The sequence below is a fragment of the Chanos chanos genome, chromosome 1 (genome assembly GCF_902362185.1).
Source record: "Chanos chanos chromosome 1, fChaCha1.1, whole genome shotgun sequence".
In the NCBI taxonomy this organism is placed as follows: domain Eukaryota; kingdom Metazoa; phylum Chordata; class Actinopteri; order Gonorynchiformes; family Chanidae; genus Chanos; species Chanos chanos.
In genome coordinates this window covers 33,892,628-33,910,540 of record NC_044495.1, presented here as the reverse complement: position 1 = coordinate 33,910,540, position 17,913 = coordinate 33,892,628, and the positions used below count along the sequence as shown (strand labels likewise).

At 40.0% G+C, this 17,913-nt stretch overlaps 1 protein-coding gene across 1 annotated transcript in view; it reads left to right on the top strand.

Annotated features, from left to right (window-relative positions):
- Window positions 1–17,704, top strand: part of cspg4 (chondroitin sulfate proteoglycan 4) — a 42,813-nt gene extending 25,109 nt beyond the window's left edge. Inside the window, exons 2-10 of the mRNA XM_030784243.1 lie at window positions 2,362–2,525; window positions 3,042–6,596; window positions 7,640–8,110; window positions 10,726–10,902; window positions 12,501–12,699; window positions 13,203–13,334; window positions 13,603–13,763; window positions 15,344–15,527; window positions 15,864–17,704. Of these exons, the coding sequence (XP_030640103.1) occupies window positions 2,362–2,525; window positions 3,042–6,596; window positions 7,640–8,110; window positions 10,726–10,902; window positions 12,501–12,699; window positions 13,203–13,334; window positions 13,603–13,763; window positions 15,344–15,527; window positions 15,864–17,704 (6,884 nt within the window). The remainder of the gene's footprint in view (window positions 1–2,361; window positions 2,526–3,041; window positions 6,597–7,639; window positions 8,111–10,725; window positions 10,903–12,500; window positions 12,700–13,202; window positions 13,335–13,602; window positions 13,764–15,343; window positions 15,528–15,863) is intronic.
- Window positions 17,705–17,913: the final 209 nt, after the last annotated feature.

Here is a 17,913-nt window from a genome sequence, read left to right as displayed (position 1 = left end):
ACCTAGATTACACAAAGATGTTTATACTGCATGAGTGGTCTTCTCACCACAAACCATGGTAGCTCTGACACTTATGTAATCATCTCAGTGATCTGTTAGAATTATATCATTTATGAATTGCAAAGTAAAGGTACAACATTTGTTATTTTACATTTGTAGGATCTCTTTTGTAGGATCATGCCTTAATATGGAGGTTCATCCTTCTTTATATGTGGACACATTATAACACTGGCTCAGGTATTTCTTAGTAACTTATAGCTTAGTAGATTGTAGCTTTGTTAAACATGCATATTTGCTCAGTTTCTCTATGTTTCTGTTCTTAAACTAAAGAAGCCTTAAAATGTTTTAAAAAGCAAGGATGTTAAAATTTAAACTATTATGTTACCTAGTTTGATAATAGAAGGTCTGTCACATTAAGAGACTGATTTTTTTGTGTTACGATTCCATTGAATAGCAACACTTTTTTGTTAACACGAAGGAAAGAAAGCAAGAAAGAAAGAAAAAAAGAAAGAAAGAAAGAAATCTTGATGTTTAATCTAGTTGTTATAGAATTTGCCTGGAAGCAAGAAAGAAAGAAAAAAAGAAAGAAAGAAAGAAATCTTGATGTTTAATCTAGTTGTTATAGAATTTGCCTGGAAGCAAGAAAGAAAGAAAAAAAGAAAGAAAGAAAGAAATCCTGATGTTTAATCTAGTTGTTATAGAAATTGCCTGGAATAAGATGAGCTGCCACTGTGAGTGACAAGTGCTTTGTGTTCTTATGAAAACTTGGGGGTGGATGGTAGGGGGGACAGACATATTTCTGAGTCTGGACAACAGCCATGCTGGTCATGGATCATAACCTAAAAAACTTTATCTAGGTGTACATAGGTTCTTTCAGCATTTTTCCAGTTCTGAGAGAATTATTCCATGAGCTTTACTTAAGAGTCTGTTTCTGATGAGGCGGTAATTTAAAGATAATAGGTAGGGCCTTCTTTGACGTTAGGCTCCTTCTGTTGTACTAGAGGGATGCATGTATTTCCATAGCCCCCTAACAGTTTTTTTTTTTTTTTTTTTTATCTGCAGTGACAGTTAGTGTCATTAGTATCATTGATACAGACAATGCCTTCACATAATAAGAGGTTTATTACACAGCAAATAAAAATGTTTAGTCAGTATCATTAGTACTTGGTATGGTCCTTAGGGACTGATTGACAACACCACTCTTTCTACAAGGAGTAGAATGAAGTGCTGACGTAACTGGGAGGCCCAACGCAGCTACTAAATGAATGATAAACATGAGAAAAAACAACCTTCAATCAAAGCGTTTTATTTTGGAGCACCAAGCTAAGCAATGATAATTACAAACATCAGCTGCGGGGTGTCTACCAACAGCATTTTTCAATTAGCTCAGGATAACATTAAGCCAAAAGTAAGGCTGTCCAATAGGAATGCCCCTACCTACTCTCCTACTGCAAAGAGTAGCATTCTACCCCCGACAGGAATAACTAGAATACACAAACACAACAGTATTAACTGGAAAAAAGCAATATACATACATGTCAGTCAAATTGTGTTGACCTCATCTAAATACTGTGTTCTACAAACGGAACAAATGGTCAAAATTTACCACTGTGTCATGGCGGCATCATTTCAGTTATTGTTATGCCTCTCAGTTGTTTTGGGAATCTTTGGAAACAGCTGTATCACAAGAGCTCCTCTGACCTCATTAAACATGAATGTCTGTCTCTGTGTTTCACATCCACAAACCTCTGGATTATTAATCGTCTGGATATGAGTCAGCATTCCACTGTGGATCTTTCCCACAGAAGTCAGCCCTGATTCAGAGAACAAGTGGGCAGTTGTGAAACACTCCTGTAGTATACAGAATTACTACTGTACCTCTGTAGTATACACAGTGTATCTCCTGCCGAGGACCATAAAAAAACCCTTATTTCCAGGATTTTGAGGTCAATGAGGATTGTAGATTTCATTCAGGATTGTAAGGTGTGACAAAAATAACCTTCCTTAACACTTCGCATTGACTGCTGTGCTGGCAAGAGTCAGATTACTGATTTTATACAGTGTCCAAGTGGAGAAGAAAAGCATGGGAAACTTTAATGCAGGAATTAGCCGCCAGTAGTCTCAAGGGAAAAAAGAGAGTGAAATCACTGTAGCATTGTTGGAGGATCTTTCCAAACCTTTCTCCTTTTTTTACGAAACAGCTGCATGTTATACTACATCTAATTGGAGCAATATCCATATAAAAATATCTATTGAATGTTTATTCATTATTACATGAGAGATGTTTACAGAATGATGGTTTTTAAAATAATATTTTTTCTAACACACATTACTTTACATTTATCCTTCATGTTTTTGCAGCATCCTACTTTGGGGACAGCTATTGTCAAATAAATGCAATCCAAGACCTCTCCAGTTTCCACCTGTCACTCCAGTTTAAAACCAGCCGACGCAGTGGACTGCTTCTCCTTGCTGCAGGACACAAGGATTACTTGGCATTGGAACTTCACAATGGCAGGTTACAGGTCAGAAAAGATTTATTTATTTGTAATGCATTCATAATGTTGGCTCTCTCTCTCTCAGTCATCATGAAGTTTAAACCTAAGATATTTGAAAAGTAGCTTCTATCAGGATTGTTCCCCCATTTTTACAATTTCTTTTTGAAATCTGTTGTAGCATTCATATAATGCATCATAAAAGGAGAAGATTATTTGTTATTTTATATTTTCATGTTATTTCAACTGCTTGGGAATCAGTTTATCACTTTAATCAGTTTAAACTTGAATTACAAACAGTGCACATGCCACATGGGAGGAATCTATCAGGAACAACTCACACTGTTAACCTGAGGGTTTTGATATATAAATATACTAGATATTATCATAAATGTGCACGGTAGTGGAAAAATAGTAAACATGAAGGAATATGGTGGTCTTCATTTCTCAAGATACTGACAAACAAAAAGGCACTTTAGCCAGAGCATATATATTCAAATTCTGTGCTAATGAGTTCTTTGCGTGCTTTCCTGCTTGTTTTCAAAGGCACGAATGAACATGGGGGCAGGTGAAACCGTGCTGACATCACCTCCAGGTCTGCAACTGCATAACCTGTTGGATCATTATGTGTCACTCACTTTAAAGGAGTCTAAACTTACAATGGCTGTTGATGACCTCTACACTACATTCACCCCTGTGCAAGGAGACCAGCTTGAGCTCAACATTGACCTTGGTGTCTTTTTAGGAGGTGTAAGAGATATAGAGGTTGAGTATCTCAGTAATGCCATCCCCTCTCTCCGTGGCTGCATGAGCAATGTCAAGTTTGAGTCTCATCAGTTTGATATCTTGGCATCAGAGGCAACGAGTTGCCATGACACTAAAGAGAGCTGCAGCAGTGAATTTGAGGCTGCAGATGGGGAGGCAACTAGTTTCATTAGCCCAGATTCCTTTGTGTCGTTTCCAACATGGACCAGAGCCAGCAATGGCATTCGAACTCTTGAGATCCTGATGAAAACAACCATTGAAGATGCATTGTTGCTCTTCCACCCAGGGCATGAACCAGATTTCATTGCCTTGGGAGTAGTGGGGGGCTATCTCAAAGGGGTTGTGGACCTTGGAAGTGGAATGATGGTTCTGGATAATGTGAAAGTTCAGTTAGATGATGATCAGTGGCACAGGATACGAGTCCAGATTGAACCAAGCATGTTTGAGATAAATGTGGACAGTGAAACTGTTTCTCTTGCTCTGAATGGTTCTGAGAGATTGGATTTGGTCGGAAATTTGTACTTAGGAGGCATTCAGGGAAAGATGAAGGATGTATTTAGAGATGGATATTTGACAAGAATGGAGGATGAGATCACCTCAGAGTCTTTCATTGGATGCTTGGGAGAAATAAAAGTGAACGAGAGGGATAGAAGTTTGCAAGATGCTTTGATCACCAAAGATGTTCATGTTAAATGTGAGGGGGAGGACTATGACTATTCCAGCTACTACTATGAGGCAGCTACAACTTCACCTCCTGTTCGAAATCCATATGTTGACCCTGATCAAACCGAATGTATTCCTACTAAGGACACACCAGAGGCGTTCCAAAATATCACCAAGCTCCTTGAAATCACTCCTTTGCTTGTTCCTGAGGGAGGGGAGGCATTTATTGACCTAAACAATCTCAGTCCAACAATTGATATAAATGCAGTGGGCATTCGGCAATCTCAAATAATCTTTACCCTTCTAAGTGATCCATCGTATGGATTAGTAGACATGAACATCAATACTAGGCGCACAAAGAAGTTTACACTTCTGGATGTGGTCAATAGAAAGATCAAATACCTCCACGATGGCAATGAAAAGCACAGCGATCAAATCCAATTGTATGTAGCTGTTTACAGTGCCAGCTACCTTCCAGACTGTTTAAAAACGCCCAAGCAGTATATTCTTCCAGTTGAGATCATCCCTATCAATGACATTCCTCAGCTTAGTGGAGGAGAAATTACTGTCACAGAAAATGGACGCACACGTCTGACTCCCAACCTGATTAAAATAGTAGATTCTGACAATCGTTGTGATGATTTGATTGTCACTGTGACCTCACAGTTCAGCCCACAAGATGGTTACCTGGAAAATGCACAGCAGCCTGGAAGGAGCATTACAGCATTCACCTGCAGACAGCTTAAAGATGGAAACATTTACTATGTTCACAAAGGAGGAGCCACAGCTGAACTCACATTGCAGGTGTCAGATGGAGATGCAGTCAGCCAATCAACCACCCTCAACTTGCAGGTCACACGGCCACATATGAGTCTTGTGACCAACACTGGCCTCCTCCTTACTCAGGGAAGTAACTCTTCCATTGGACTCCAAAATCTGGCAGTGTTGTCCCATCCTAGGAATGGAGAAATCATCTACAATGTCACACAGCCTTTAAGATATGGAGAGTTACAGATCATCACAAGCGATGGCATGCCAAAAAAAGTAGCACAGTTTCGCCAAACAGATCTGGACCATGAGCACCTGATGTACATCTGTACATATAAAGGGGTTTTGGAGGATACTGAGATAGAAAACATACATTTCAATGTCCATCTTGGACAGTTCACCTTGTGGAACAATACCTTTTTGGTTAAGATCATGCCCACTGAAGTAAGAATGACAAAACTGATTCCACTGGAGATTGAGGGAGTTAAAGAGAAACCCATCACACACACAGATTTTGAGGCTGTGGTGAAAGGGAAAAATGTGAACTCTGCATCCATCAGATACTTTCTTTTGAAGCCTCCAACACTGGGAATTCTTAAATTGTCTGACAGAGACCTTTTGAAGGGTGATAGTTTCACTCAAGAGGATGTCTGGAATAGTCATGTCAGTTATGTCGCAAAAGTACGTAGGAATGTTGACATGGAAGACGAATTTCAGTTTAGAGTGTTTGCTGAAAACCAGTACTCTCCAACATACGCCTACCGTGTTATGGTCCGGGCTGATTCCAACGCTCCTACCCTGACCAATGAAAGGCTATTTGTGTTGGAGGGCAGTGAGAGTATTCTAACCAAAGAGCACCTCTGGGTTCAGACACCCAGATCCACAGATTTTGTGTACAAGATCTCTCAACACCCTGAGCATGGTCGACTCTTCAGAGACACCCCACCTGGTGAGCCAAGATTTGAGGGAGCCATTCAGTTGTTCAGCAGTGAGGATCTGCTTTTGAATAGGCTGATTTACAAACATGATGGATCAGAGACCAGCGATGATCAGTTCACATTTCTTGCATTTGAGCAATCCAGAGAGAGTCCTATTGTTCCAGCAGAAGGGATGGAGACTGTCAAGGGAGTTTTTAGGATAGAGATACAATCCAAGAATGATCATGTACCACTGAGAGTCATCAATAAGACTTTCAATGTAGTGAGAAATGGACAACGTTTGCTGACCACAGATGACATTCTTTTCAAGGATGATGATATAGATTTCAGTGACTCTCAGTTGGTCTACACACGTGTTGGCATCCTTTCAGGAAGCTTGGTGTCCTCCATGGACCCCTCACAACCCCTCTACCGTTTCACTCAAGCTGACCTGAGAGCCTGTAAGGTTCTGTTTGTGCACCATGGAGCCGACCAGGAACGATTCCAGCTTCAGGTGTCTGATGGTTTACACAAGACCACAGCATTAATCCAGGTGCAAGCTGGGGAGCCCTACATTCATGTGATCAACAACACAATGGTTGTGGTGGACCATGGCAGCACTAAGGTGCTAAACACTAGCCTCCTGGGTGCAGAGACCAATATGGATGTTAGGGATGACAGTGAGATTGTATACGAGGTGACATTGCCACCCAGCAATGGCAGAATTACTGTCAGTGGAACTGGGGTTTCTCAGTTCACCCAAGAAGACCTAAGAAAAGGTGAAGTTTCTTATGAGCACAGCGCCCAGAGTCTCAGGTCGGTTGACTCATTCGGCTTCACAGTGCACTCCAAGGGCTTGTCCGAACAAGGCACTTTCAGGATCAAAATTTTTAAGCAAGGATATCGGTCCCAGCCTCAAATCATCACCAATGAGACGACCATATGCTACGAGGGAGAACATACAGTGATTGATCCATGGCATCTCAGGGTAAGATTTCTGCCCTGTGTTTCTCCACTCACAGTTTTTTTCCCTTTCTTTTGAAAAGTGTGGAGTATATACATACATGAAAATTTATCTCCTCTTAAATGTTCTAGATTTTCACAGTCCATTGTCATTGTGCTTAATACTGGAGATTAATTGAACATATGAAAATGGTAAAATACGTGTTGCAGTCCTAACATCTGGGTTAATTAGCCACACATCAAGCTTTCTGATGCTTTCCGTTCCACATATTTGCTTTTGTGTTCATGTAGCCTAAATAATCAACTGCAGGGAATTAAGAGAGGAATGTTTATGGAGCTTGATATCGATGAATATGAGAGTTTTTGTCAGTTGTGTAACTGTATTCACTTTTCCTAAAAGCTACAAACACAATAAAATGAAAGCAGGTGTTGTTAATCAGTATCTTAAAAATAAACAGGTGTTATCATTCACATACTGTAATAACGAGTAGGAAACATGGATATTCTTTATCTCCAAATAAGGACTTTGACACAATCTCTGCTTTGTTGATTATGGCTCAATCCGATGAGAAACATTCCCCAAACCACCACATAACTGCTTTAAAAAAACTTTCAACTGATGTGCCCTTAAATCTGTCAGAGTATCAGTATGCATCATGAGGCAAAATCCTTCTCTTTCACACAGTGTGCTTGGATTTGGTTCAGCAATGTAATTGTAGCTTGTATGGCTGACTTTACTCTGACTTTACTGTGTGCATTCCAAATAATTGATGCAAATCAGTGAACAATGCTGTCTTTCATATAGAGAGAACTGCACCACGTTCAATTTTAGAATCTTCAAATCTATTGACTGTCTTACATATACAGTATATCCTGCTCATGTCATCATTTTCTTAGTGTTTTTGATTTTTTTTTCCTTGGTTCTATAGAACCAGAAAACAAAATTGCTATCACTCAATGTTAGTACAATTAATTCACAAAAATTAAAAAGAAAAAAAAAAGTTATAATTTTATTTTTCAATTTCCATAACCAGCATAACCAAAGCATACTGCTCTGTTCTTCTCTAGGTTGAACAGGGTGATATTATAGCCTCTGAGATGGTGTTCACAATCAAAGAGCTACCACGCTTGGGCCATGTGGTGAGACTCAACAATGACTCTGACAGCACAGTCACTCCTGCCCTGGACTTCATTCATTCGTTCACACAGGAGGACATAAACCAAGGCCACATCCTCTATGTGGCAAATACTGTTCAGGGCCAGGACCACTTTACTGTGGACATCAGTAATGGCTTCACAACAGTTGAGAACCGACAAGTGCAAGTGAACATTGTGCCACGAATCATCCCGATAAAGGCTGATGGCTTCACGCTGAGAGAGGGTAGTGTCGTGGCACTTTCTGAACATGTGCTCAATGTTACACACCCATTCTACAGATCAGCCAACATTGAGTTTAGTGTGGAGGAGCCACCACAGCACGGCAGCATCCACACCCTGGATGGATCAGAGGATGAGCTCAGTGTCTTCACCTGGAGCGAGGTGCGTGTTACTCTCTTTTCTCTTGGAGAAATCATTTTGTCCACATGGTGGTGCTGCGTTGCTTTGAGGAAAAGTTATTAAATGACAATTACACCCTTGAGAGCACAAACAAACCGTGTCACATTTTCAGGTATACTGTCTTGTGTACCTGAAAAGAGGACGCATGGGAATGGTCTTGTGTTATGGCTACACAGAGACTCAACAACTGTGGCTGCATCATTTTAAAAACATAAGGCCATAAATGAGAATCTTCTTTGTCTTAATTACAATTTCACAAAATGATAGCCAAAAAGCCTGACATTACTTGTGTTCAGTGTGTGTAGTATCAGCCATGCATTGTCTGTGTTTCTCCAGCAGGGAAAGCTTGGATTACTCCTGCTTTCCGCCTCGTTTTAGAGTGAAAATCTCTTTGAGCTAAATCTCTTTGATTCCTTTAGGGATTGTGCTTCAGGGAAACAATTTGGGCAAGTTACTGGTTTGGTCCCTACTGCTGTGGTTCAAAGGTTGGAAAGAATGAATGCAAAAAGGCTGGCGAAATGAGCAGAGGAAAACCAGCAGGCACTCTTGAGCGTAGCACAGAGCCTAGAGGAGGTTGTTAGTCACTTTGCTTATGACACACAGGTCGGCCAGTGCTCTTTCCTCCTGCTTAGGTTGGATGGAAAATCTGACGAAGCTGCCCTGCTGCCTGAAGCCAAAATAAACTGGCCCATATATTCTTGTAATAATGCATGTGCACACAGCCATCCTCTGCTCTTCCAGAGTTCAGTTTCTGAAAGACCCCACTGTGCTGTGTAAGCTCCGTGTTAAACTGAAGCAAATGCCTGATTTAGTTCAATCATTTTCAAAACAAATGACAAGGGATGGTTGACAGTCTGTGAAAAATTAATTCATAAGGGGATATTAGTTTCTTTGTTCTTGGTTTTTTTTTTTGTTTTGTTTTTTTTGTTTATTTGTTTGTTAGTTTTTGATAAATGGGTTATAGAAAATGTAGTAAATGGGGTCTGGTTTTGAGAATTTGAAGAGCAAAGCCAGATGAACTTATGTTCAAAAGTGTATAAGATACATGCTAGTTTTTAAGCAGGTGTCAGGTGTCTCTGCAGCTCAGAAGTCTGTAGTTTGAATTTCTGTGCTCTCTGCACTTCCAATGCTCTGTCCTTCACTTTCTATTCTGACTGCTATTCTGTAATGTAATTCATTGTAGCTCAGAGAAGCAAGGGCAACCATTCTTCAAATGAGAACCACATTGAGAAAGAAAGCTACAAACTTGGTTTGGAACAAGAGCACAGTTTTTCCTAAATTAAAAACGGATGTATTCTGCTTATTATTACACAAGACTTTGAATTTTCTGACTCACTTACATGGAACCAATGACACTATTCATTCTACTAGTAACTGCACACGTCACATGAGGAAGGAAACAAGAATTAAGCTTGGAGTTCCAGTTCTGTGTGGTTTTATATGTTTAAAAAATAACAGTGTTACATAAAGTTTAGGAGATAGTGGACATAGATGTTTTCATGCCAGGATCTCCTGGCCATTTAGTCTCCTTACAACCTGCTCTTTTTACATTAGTTTTGTATCCAGCTTATTTCATAATAAGCCAAACTGAAAGGTCAAAGACAGGAAGAAGCTTTTTTTTTCAGTTTATTTAAACATGGTCCTTAAAAATTCATTTGTGCACCAGAGTATTTCAGTATTTCAGGTCCTTAACACTATTTGAATCTCGTATGGCTTTTGCATCCACTATCTTGCATGATGTTTATGAAATGTCTGTTTTTTTTGGTTGTTCATGTCAGCTAGTGTAACTGACCATCAAAATTGCTCAGTTTCTATAAGTCGATTACATCATCAACATGGTTCATTTGCTGTCAGTATTTGACAGTATCAGTTTGCCTTGTTGGGCCGTTACATGCCCATAATGTACACACCCCAGTCTGTTTAATCATAGTACAAGTAACTACAGCTAGTACCTACTTTCTTTCTGAAATATCAACTACTATCACATTTTCATTTTACACACAAGAGATTTAAGTTACTTGCAAAGCCCTGGTAATAAATAAGGACACCAATTTTTCCTCTCCATGAGTTGGCACTCATCTGGAGCTCATTAAAATCCACACTCAGTGGTTTTACTGTCACTGACTGAAGTTTCTAATGTGTATGATCCCCAGGCATGGATAGGCTAACTCACAATTTTACATGACAATAATGAACTAACATATGTATGGCTCATTCTCAAAGCTGCAATGTTTCTCCCATGTGTTTTGATTCCTTTTTTATTTATTTTTTGAGAAAATGGATTTATCTGAAGTAGATGGCTACACCATTGCCATGTTAAAGTAAAACATGATAGAAAAGGTACTTGGAGATATTGTAATATGTATATATTGTGTTTAAGTGTTGTAAAGGCACATATGTATTTTTCGGTACCTATATGTGGGGCTGTAATGCTAATATTTCATGTGTGGAAAAACTTGAATTAGCATATAATGTGGGCTTCTGCTATGCTTTATTCTGAACATTAATTTCAATACAAGTGGCTTTTTGTTTAGTTTACCATAGTGAGTTTGGTAGAGGGTTTTATTGTAATTTCCAACCATTTCTGTTCCTCTCAGATTCAGCAGGGAATGATTCACTACCTGCATGACAGTTCAGAGACCACTGAAGACAATTTCACCCTTAGAGCATTCGCATTGGACATCAACCGTCGAAGCCTTCCCATCACAATCACAGTCAAGATTATTCCTGTGAATGACGAACCACCAAGACTGCTGCGTAACACAGGACTGGAGGTAATGAATCTGTCCCACTTTGCTTTTTTCCCTCCTTGACTCATACAATCCTGTCCCCAATCAAAGACTTCATAAATCTAAGAATTTTCCAATTCTGAGACATAGGAATGTTAGTGAAGGGGAAAGGGGGAACATTAATGGCTAAAATTTCAAATGTATTTTTTTTTTACATTGTCAATGATTTTGGCAACTCATATTCTTAGAAAAGCATGACCATTGGTAATAATTTCACTTCTGAGGTAGCAGAGAACCTGATTAATCTTGCCATCTCTCTTTGTTCCCACAAAATACCATATAATGATACGTCTTTTTTCAACCCTTCCCATATTCAGCCTCTCTTCAGTTCTCTCTTGCTCATCTTTGTCCAGTTCATGGATCGCCTCTTAACACTGTCTGTGATTTAACACAGGAAGCAACAGCATCCTAACCTACAGCAGACATATAACATGATCATGACATGGGCTCAGAGCCGTATATCCTGCCTGTCTGGGCCACAGCTGGCATCCATTATAGACACCCCTCCCCCTTCCGAGGATGCCGTGTCATCTAACTAAAAACTCTTCAAACTTACTGTTCTCCTAGATGGCTATTCATATGAATAGAAAAACTCCACAGACTCAGGATAATGGAGTTTGAGAGTTAATATTTGTACCACTTTGCTCCAAAATGGCTTATTTCGTTGTCCTCAAATGAAACAGTGTTCTCCCTGCAAGGTAAAATTGAATTTGCTGCACAGCTTCTGATCAATGTTAAGTGCATTTCACATTGATTATCATGAAATATCAATGTTCTGCACAATTTGGTGGATAATTGTGATTTGAAGTGGTGTGCTTATGAGTTTAATAAAACAGGTGACAGTGGGCTGATGTTGCCATCTAGTGGATGCATTCCTCCAATACAAATAGGATATGATGTTACAGAGGTCTTTAAACACCACAGATGAGCACAGTTAAGATTTTATTGTGATATACCAGATATCAGATAAGTTATGTTAATCAGTGTAAATTGCCCTATAAATGATACATTACACCTATTTAATGTACAAACTGCAAAATACAAGCCTGTCACACGTGAGGTTACACTTCCAGAACGGGTCTTATATAAAATGCCTTTTAAATGAAACATGTTCGGTTGCATAGATTCTGGGTTTAGGGATCAGTAAAAGTGAATTGAATCTGGGATCTTATTTCTGTGAGGTAGCACTATGTGAGGCATATTTTATTCTTTTTTTCCCTTTTCTATTCATTATTCCTTTCTCTGTGTCAAGAGAGCATTAGCTGCAAGAGGGAGCGGGGAGTAAACAAATCGATAAGTGCCATTTATTGCAAGCCTCTGTCTTCTTCCCACTGATTCCAGCTATTAAACAATGTCTCTCACGCCATCAGACCCTTTCGTTTTAATTAATGTTCCATTCAGCAACATGGCCATTAGAAATCCATTAAAGCGGGGAGCTGAAAGTCTAATCACCCCATGCAACAATTTGATAACACATCAGAGTTGCTCCATTAGTGGTGCACAATCAGTCTTTTGATTTTTTTTGTTTTTTGGTCACTGGTATACTTTGTTTTAGTTTTGCTTGTTTGTTGTACTTTTTTCAGGTCCTTGAAGGCGAGGAATCTGAAATTACAACAGATGTATTAAATGCTGAAGATTTGGATACCCCTCCAGAGAAGCTGGTTTATTCCATTGAAGCACCATCCAATGGAATGGTGGCTTTGAAAGTGTCCCCAAATGACAACATTGATAACTTCACTCAGGCACAAATTAACAATGGCGAAATTATTTTTATCCATCAAGGTAGGTCTGCTGAAATCCATACTGAGTATTGTCCCTTTGTCCTGGAGCCTCTTTTTTCTGCTAGACTCATATCTATTAGCTCAGGTTTCCCAGCTAATGTCTCATCAGAGAGACTGCAGATTGGTTGCTATTGGTTGATTGGTCCGTAACATTTTGACAGTCACACTGAAGTCAAAACCGTTAAGTGCAGCATCTCTCTGTAGTTCCCCTTAGTACTTTGAACAGAAAACTCTCATTGAACAGAATACCTTCACTGTTAATGAGTATTCTGAATTAATATCAGTGTAGTCTGTGTCAGGACAACTGAGCTGTCATGCTACCAGTGTGTCCTTGCTTTCATTAAAGCCATGTTTTATTTCACTAATCACATTTTGAAATGGGGAGCACCTTTTCCTGACGCTTAATCAAGACAGCTCCTGTTTCCAAACTGACAAAAATTGAATGATAAATTAAGATATGAGCATAACTGGTCATCACTTTAACCAGTGATGTTTTTATGCTAGGGCCTGCGTCTGGAGGCTTCAGCTTCACTGTGACAGATGGGGATCACACATCCCCGCTCCATCGCTTTGTCGTCACAGCCAGAGAGCTCACTATCACCATGGAAACACAGAGTGAACTCATGGTGTTCCCAGGTGTGCCATCCAATGTCAACAAATCTTAGTAATTAACAAGTAGTGAACCTTTTCACATATCTCCTATACTAGCTTTCCAGTAAATATGAAATATAAATAAAAGAAGTTAAAAATGTATGGTGCATAAATGTAACCTTCTAGTCATTTTAATACAATTGGTCTCCTTTAAATGATTGACTCCATTTCACTTTCATCGTGTTTCTCACCATTCAAAGGAAAAAGGAGACTAATGATTATAGGTTACAGCAAGGATGATTTTTTTTTTCAGGAACCAGACAGGTGATCGGTAGTGACATCCTGAGAGCTGTTACTAGTGAAGATGGGGATGAGATACGTTATTCCATCTTTAAACCACCTCGCCTTGGTCGAGTTATCAAGTCTAACCAAAAGGGACGATTTGAGGAACTAACCAAATTCGCCCAGACAGACGTAAGCATTTGATTATCAGAACACACCTCATTTTTCATTTTGGGGTTATTTGTTTGTGATTTTTATTTTTATTACCATAAATTTTATATCTAATTTAACATGAGAGGACAAATGGCAATGATGTCACACAGATGCCGTGTTTTTGTCCACATATACTTTTCATTTATTTATTATTGCTAACTGTTACATCTGAATTGGTGTAAAGTTAAATACAATCTTTGATAAGCTGTCAGTGTGTTCCTGCTCTAATTTCCTGTTCTAATTTTTTTTATTCTAGTACACATGCATATACCATGAAATGTATTTGCTTTTCAAAAATAATCTGCCAAGTTCCCACATGCTTTCATTTGAAAGAAAGCATAATAAGTGTTTTTAAGCTTATTTCATTAAATTAAGTTAAATATCTTTCAGAACACATCATCAAGCCATATATTAAATATCTGCACTGACAATACATAAAGCCTTGATGATTTTAACAGCATTTTAAAATTAATGTATTTTTCATTTATACTGTTATGTCCAGTGCGTTAGTCACTCGTATATTCTGGCTTGATATGTAAGTATAAGTAAGAGGCATCACACACTACTGTACTGACAATGTAAGCAGTAATGCTCGGTTTTTCACCACCACTTGTCTCCATGGGACCATGTCACTTATTTAGTCTTTTTTTCCCCAGCAGATGGCAGACCTGAGATGTAGGCAATCTTAAGGGAAAAACTGAAAAATCATTTTTTCACCATTACATACTTACTCTGATGCAACTCTTGAATGGTATTTTATGCATTGCCACAGCACTGGCTGTGGTAACTGAGTTGCAAGATGTTAACAGTAGCATTCCCCACTGAGAGTATATGGTAATGAAATCATCATGCCAGTCATGCCATTACTCATCAGTCTTTGAAATAAAAGAACAAAGAAAATACATAATCAAATAACAGCTGCATAAGTACGTTTGCTTTTTATCCTCTCAGCCCAGAAGATTTCTTTCATCAACATTATCAAAGCAGTTTTGTATCTTTTGGACAGGAAAGTCATATCATTCTCTTTATGCTCTATAAACAGTGTAAACACAAGCTAGATTCAGGAACTACTGCTTATCCATAGAAGCATTATTCAGTGCAATAATTTATCATACTTGAGATGTTGCGGAGTGGATAAAATAGGTTATTCAATACTGGCTGAAGAGTATTTCACTTAATGATAGTTAAGCACAATGGTGAAGAGATGAAAAAGTTTTGAATTTGGGTAAAACGATCTGGCATATTTTTAAAAAAAAAGTGAGAACAAGCTATGTTTGGTAACACTGAGGACAAAGTTGTCTCAGACAGCTGAGAAACATTCCTGCAATGAAGCTTGCAGCCCAATTTTGTTATCAGCCCAAAACAACCCCAAACTGACTTTAAGTTTTCCAGCCCCCAAAAAAAGAAAAACCCAAAGAACACACTCAATGTTCAAAAATCTTAAGAACAACAAAATATCAGACACAAATTTTAGTTTTACAGATATAAAGGTTTTCAAAGGCCGTTGTTTACACTGATATGCTTATTAATGACCAACTTCTTTGTGACATATCTCTAAGGTGGATTCTGGTACTGTCTACTATGAGCACCAAATGCCAGACGAACCATTTTGGGTGGTGCGGGATTCCATAGAGCTCATACTGTCATCACCACCAGCATCAGACGTGCGTTACATCCTCCCCATTATTGTATCTTACTATGCAGCCAACCGCAATGTATCATCTCAACTATGGAAAAATAAAGGTATGAATGACTCATAGTGCATTTCTTAATGATGTGATATCCAGCTATCCATGTAATGATCATGGCAAAATATAAAAATATGATTCCTACAAATGTTAAGAGGCTTCATGAAGTTCATCATTATCTTCATAAATTCAGTGAAAGGGCAGGTGCAGAGACAACATCTTTAGAAGAATATATTTACTTTAGTTTGCCTAAGAAGTGAAGTGAATGGACTACACACTTACATTACACTGAGCTGAAAGACCTCTCCAACTGAAATGCCAAACATTTAAACAATAACGAAATTAACTGACGCTACTTTTTTGAGATACATAATATGTGTTCATATTCCAGGGCTGGACATTGTGCAGGGCCAGTCAAAGGTCATAGACAGATCCATACTTGATGCCTCAAATCTTCTTGCCAGCTTGCCCAAAGAAAGTCAAGCAAATCACGATGTGGTGTTTGAAATAAGGCGCTTCCCTACACGTGGAAGACTTGTCCTTGGAGACTCCGATTTATCACGGGATAACCCCTATTTCCTACAAGAAGATGTGAATAACAGGGAGCTGGAGTATTTCCATAGTGATTCAGGGGCATCAACTGACAGCTTTTCCTTCCGTGTACGACTTAACCCTTCTGGCCAGTCCCAGCCGGCACAGTCAGGGGTTGTGCTGGAGGAGATCTTCCTCATCTCTGTCAGGCGGAGAGACTCCAATCCTCCAGAGCTGGTTAGCTTAGACTTACTGTTGGAGGCCCTGCAAGGCTCCACTACAGTTCTCTCTACGCAGCACCTCAACACCAGTGATCAGGACAGCACGCCAGACGAGGTACGCTTCATAGTCACCAAGAGCCCAACAAATGGCCGCCTGATCTACTTTGATACAGGTGACCACATCAGCCAGTTCACCCAGGAGGATATCAATAATGGCCGTGTGGCTTTTGTTAGTGATGGTACCCTAGAAGATGGCTTCATGGAGTTCTCTGTGTCCGATGGAAAGCACCACACAGGGCCACACACCCTTCACATTGGGATCCTGGCCAAAAGGTTGATACTAAGCAAGGCCCAAGAGATCCAAGTGAAGCAGGGGGATGACGAAACCCTTATCACAGAGTCCATGCTAAGTGCTACCACTGGGGGACCAATTGAGGAAGAGGTGCTCTACAAAATTACCAACGTCCCCAAGTATGCTGCTGTGATGGTTGACCGACAGCCCACCTCTGCTTTCACACAGAAACAGATCAAGGAAGGGAGGGTAAGTGTGCGTTTTATCAAGTCTACCTCTCCCAGGGACACTGTGTCCTTTGTGGCACGGAGCAGAGCAGCTAATGTGTCGTCCACCCTCAACATCACAGTGAAGCCATTAGCCCATCTAGCTCGTGATCCTCTGCTACCCCAAGGAGCTACCGTTCTAGTAGATCGCACATTGCTGGATGCAACTCCATTAGTGAACAAAACCAGGGCCTCTGCAACATTCACTGTAATTCGCCAGCCACTAACAGCTCGGTTTGTGAGCAGGGGAGAGTTGGCAGATGGCCAACCAGTGGACTCCTTCACTCAGAGGGACCTGGATGAAGGGAGAGTGGCACTAGAGATTTTGAACAGCACTTCTGGACAGCCAGGTGAAGGACAGATTCAAGACGAGGCACATTTCATGCTCAAAGCACACGGTGTTCCTCCAGCTGAGTGTGTTCTCTCTTTCACCACAGCCCCATATAGCCCCTCAGAGACCTACGGAGCTAAAGTCCTTAAAATTCCACCAAAGGTTTCAAAGCCTGACAAGGACAACGTAGGCTCACGGTCTGACCCAAGGGCTAGGGGAGATGTTGACTGGCCATATGGGGTAGGCCCCACCACACACTCTCCAAACAAAGGTTCTCACAAGACACCTGTGTCCAGGCGAAACACACTATGGGCCATCCTTATCCCCATACTGGTGATTCTCCTACTCCTGTTCCTGGCTGGTCTCTTAGCCTACTACCTGGTGCGGCGCAACAAGACTGGTAAGCACAATGTTCAGACCGTTGCAGCCAAACCCAAAAATGGAGAGGTCAGCCAAGAGACCTTCCGAAAAACTGACCCAGCCAACAACATCCCTATGTCAAACATGGATTCCAAAGAAGCAGACCCTGAGCTACTGCAGCATTGTCGGACGGCAAACCCAGCCCTTAAAAAGAATCAATACTGGGTATAAATTTTGAAGGTTAAGCTTTTTGAAGTCTCTTTGAATCATTCCTGTTATTGTTGTCCTGATCTCCTGACACATTTGGGTTGATATATGTTTTGATGTGTTGGGTTTACAAGCAGGCTAATGTAATGTCATATGCAGAGTTAAGCACTAGTTCAGAAGTAAACACCTGTCATACAGACAGTTCTGTGGGAATACAATAAAGCTCTAAAAAT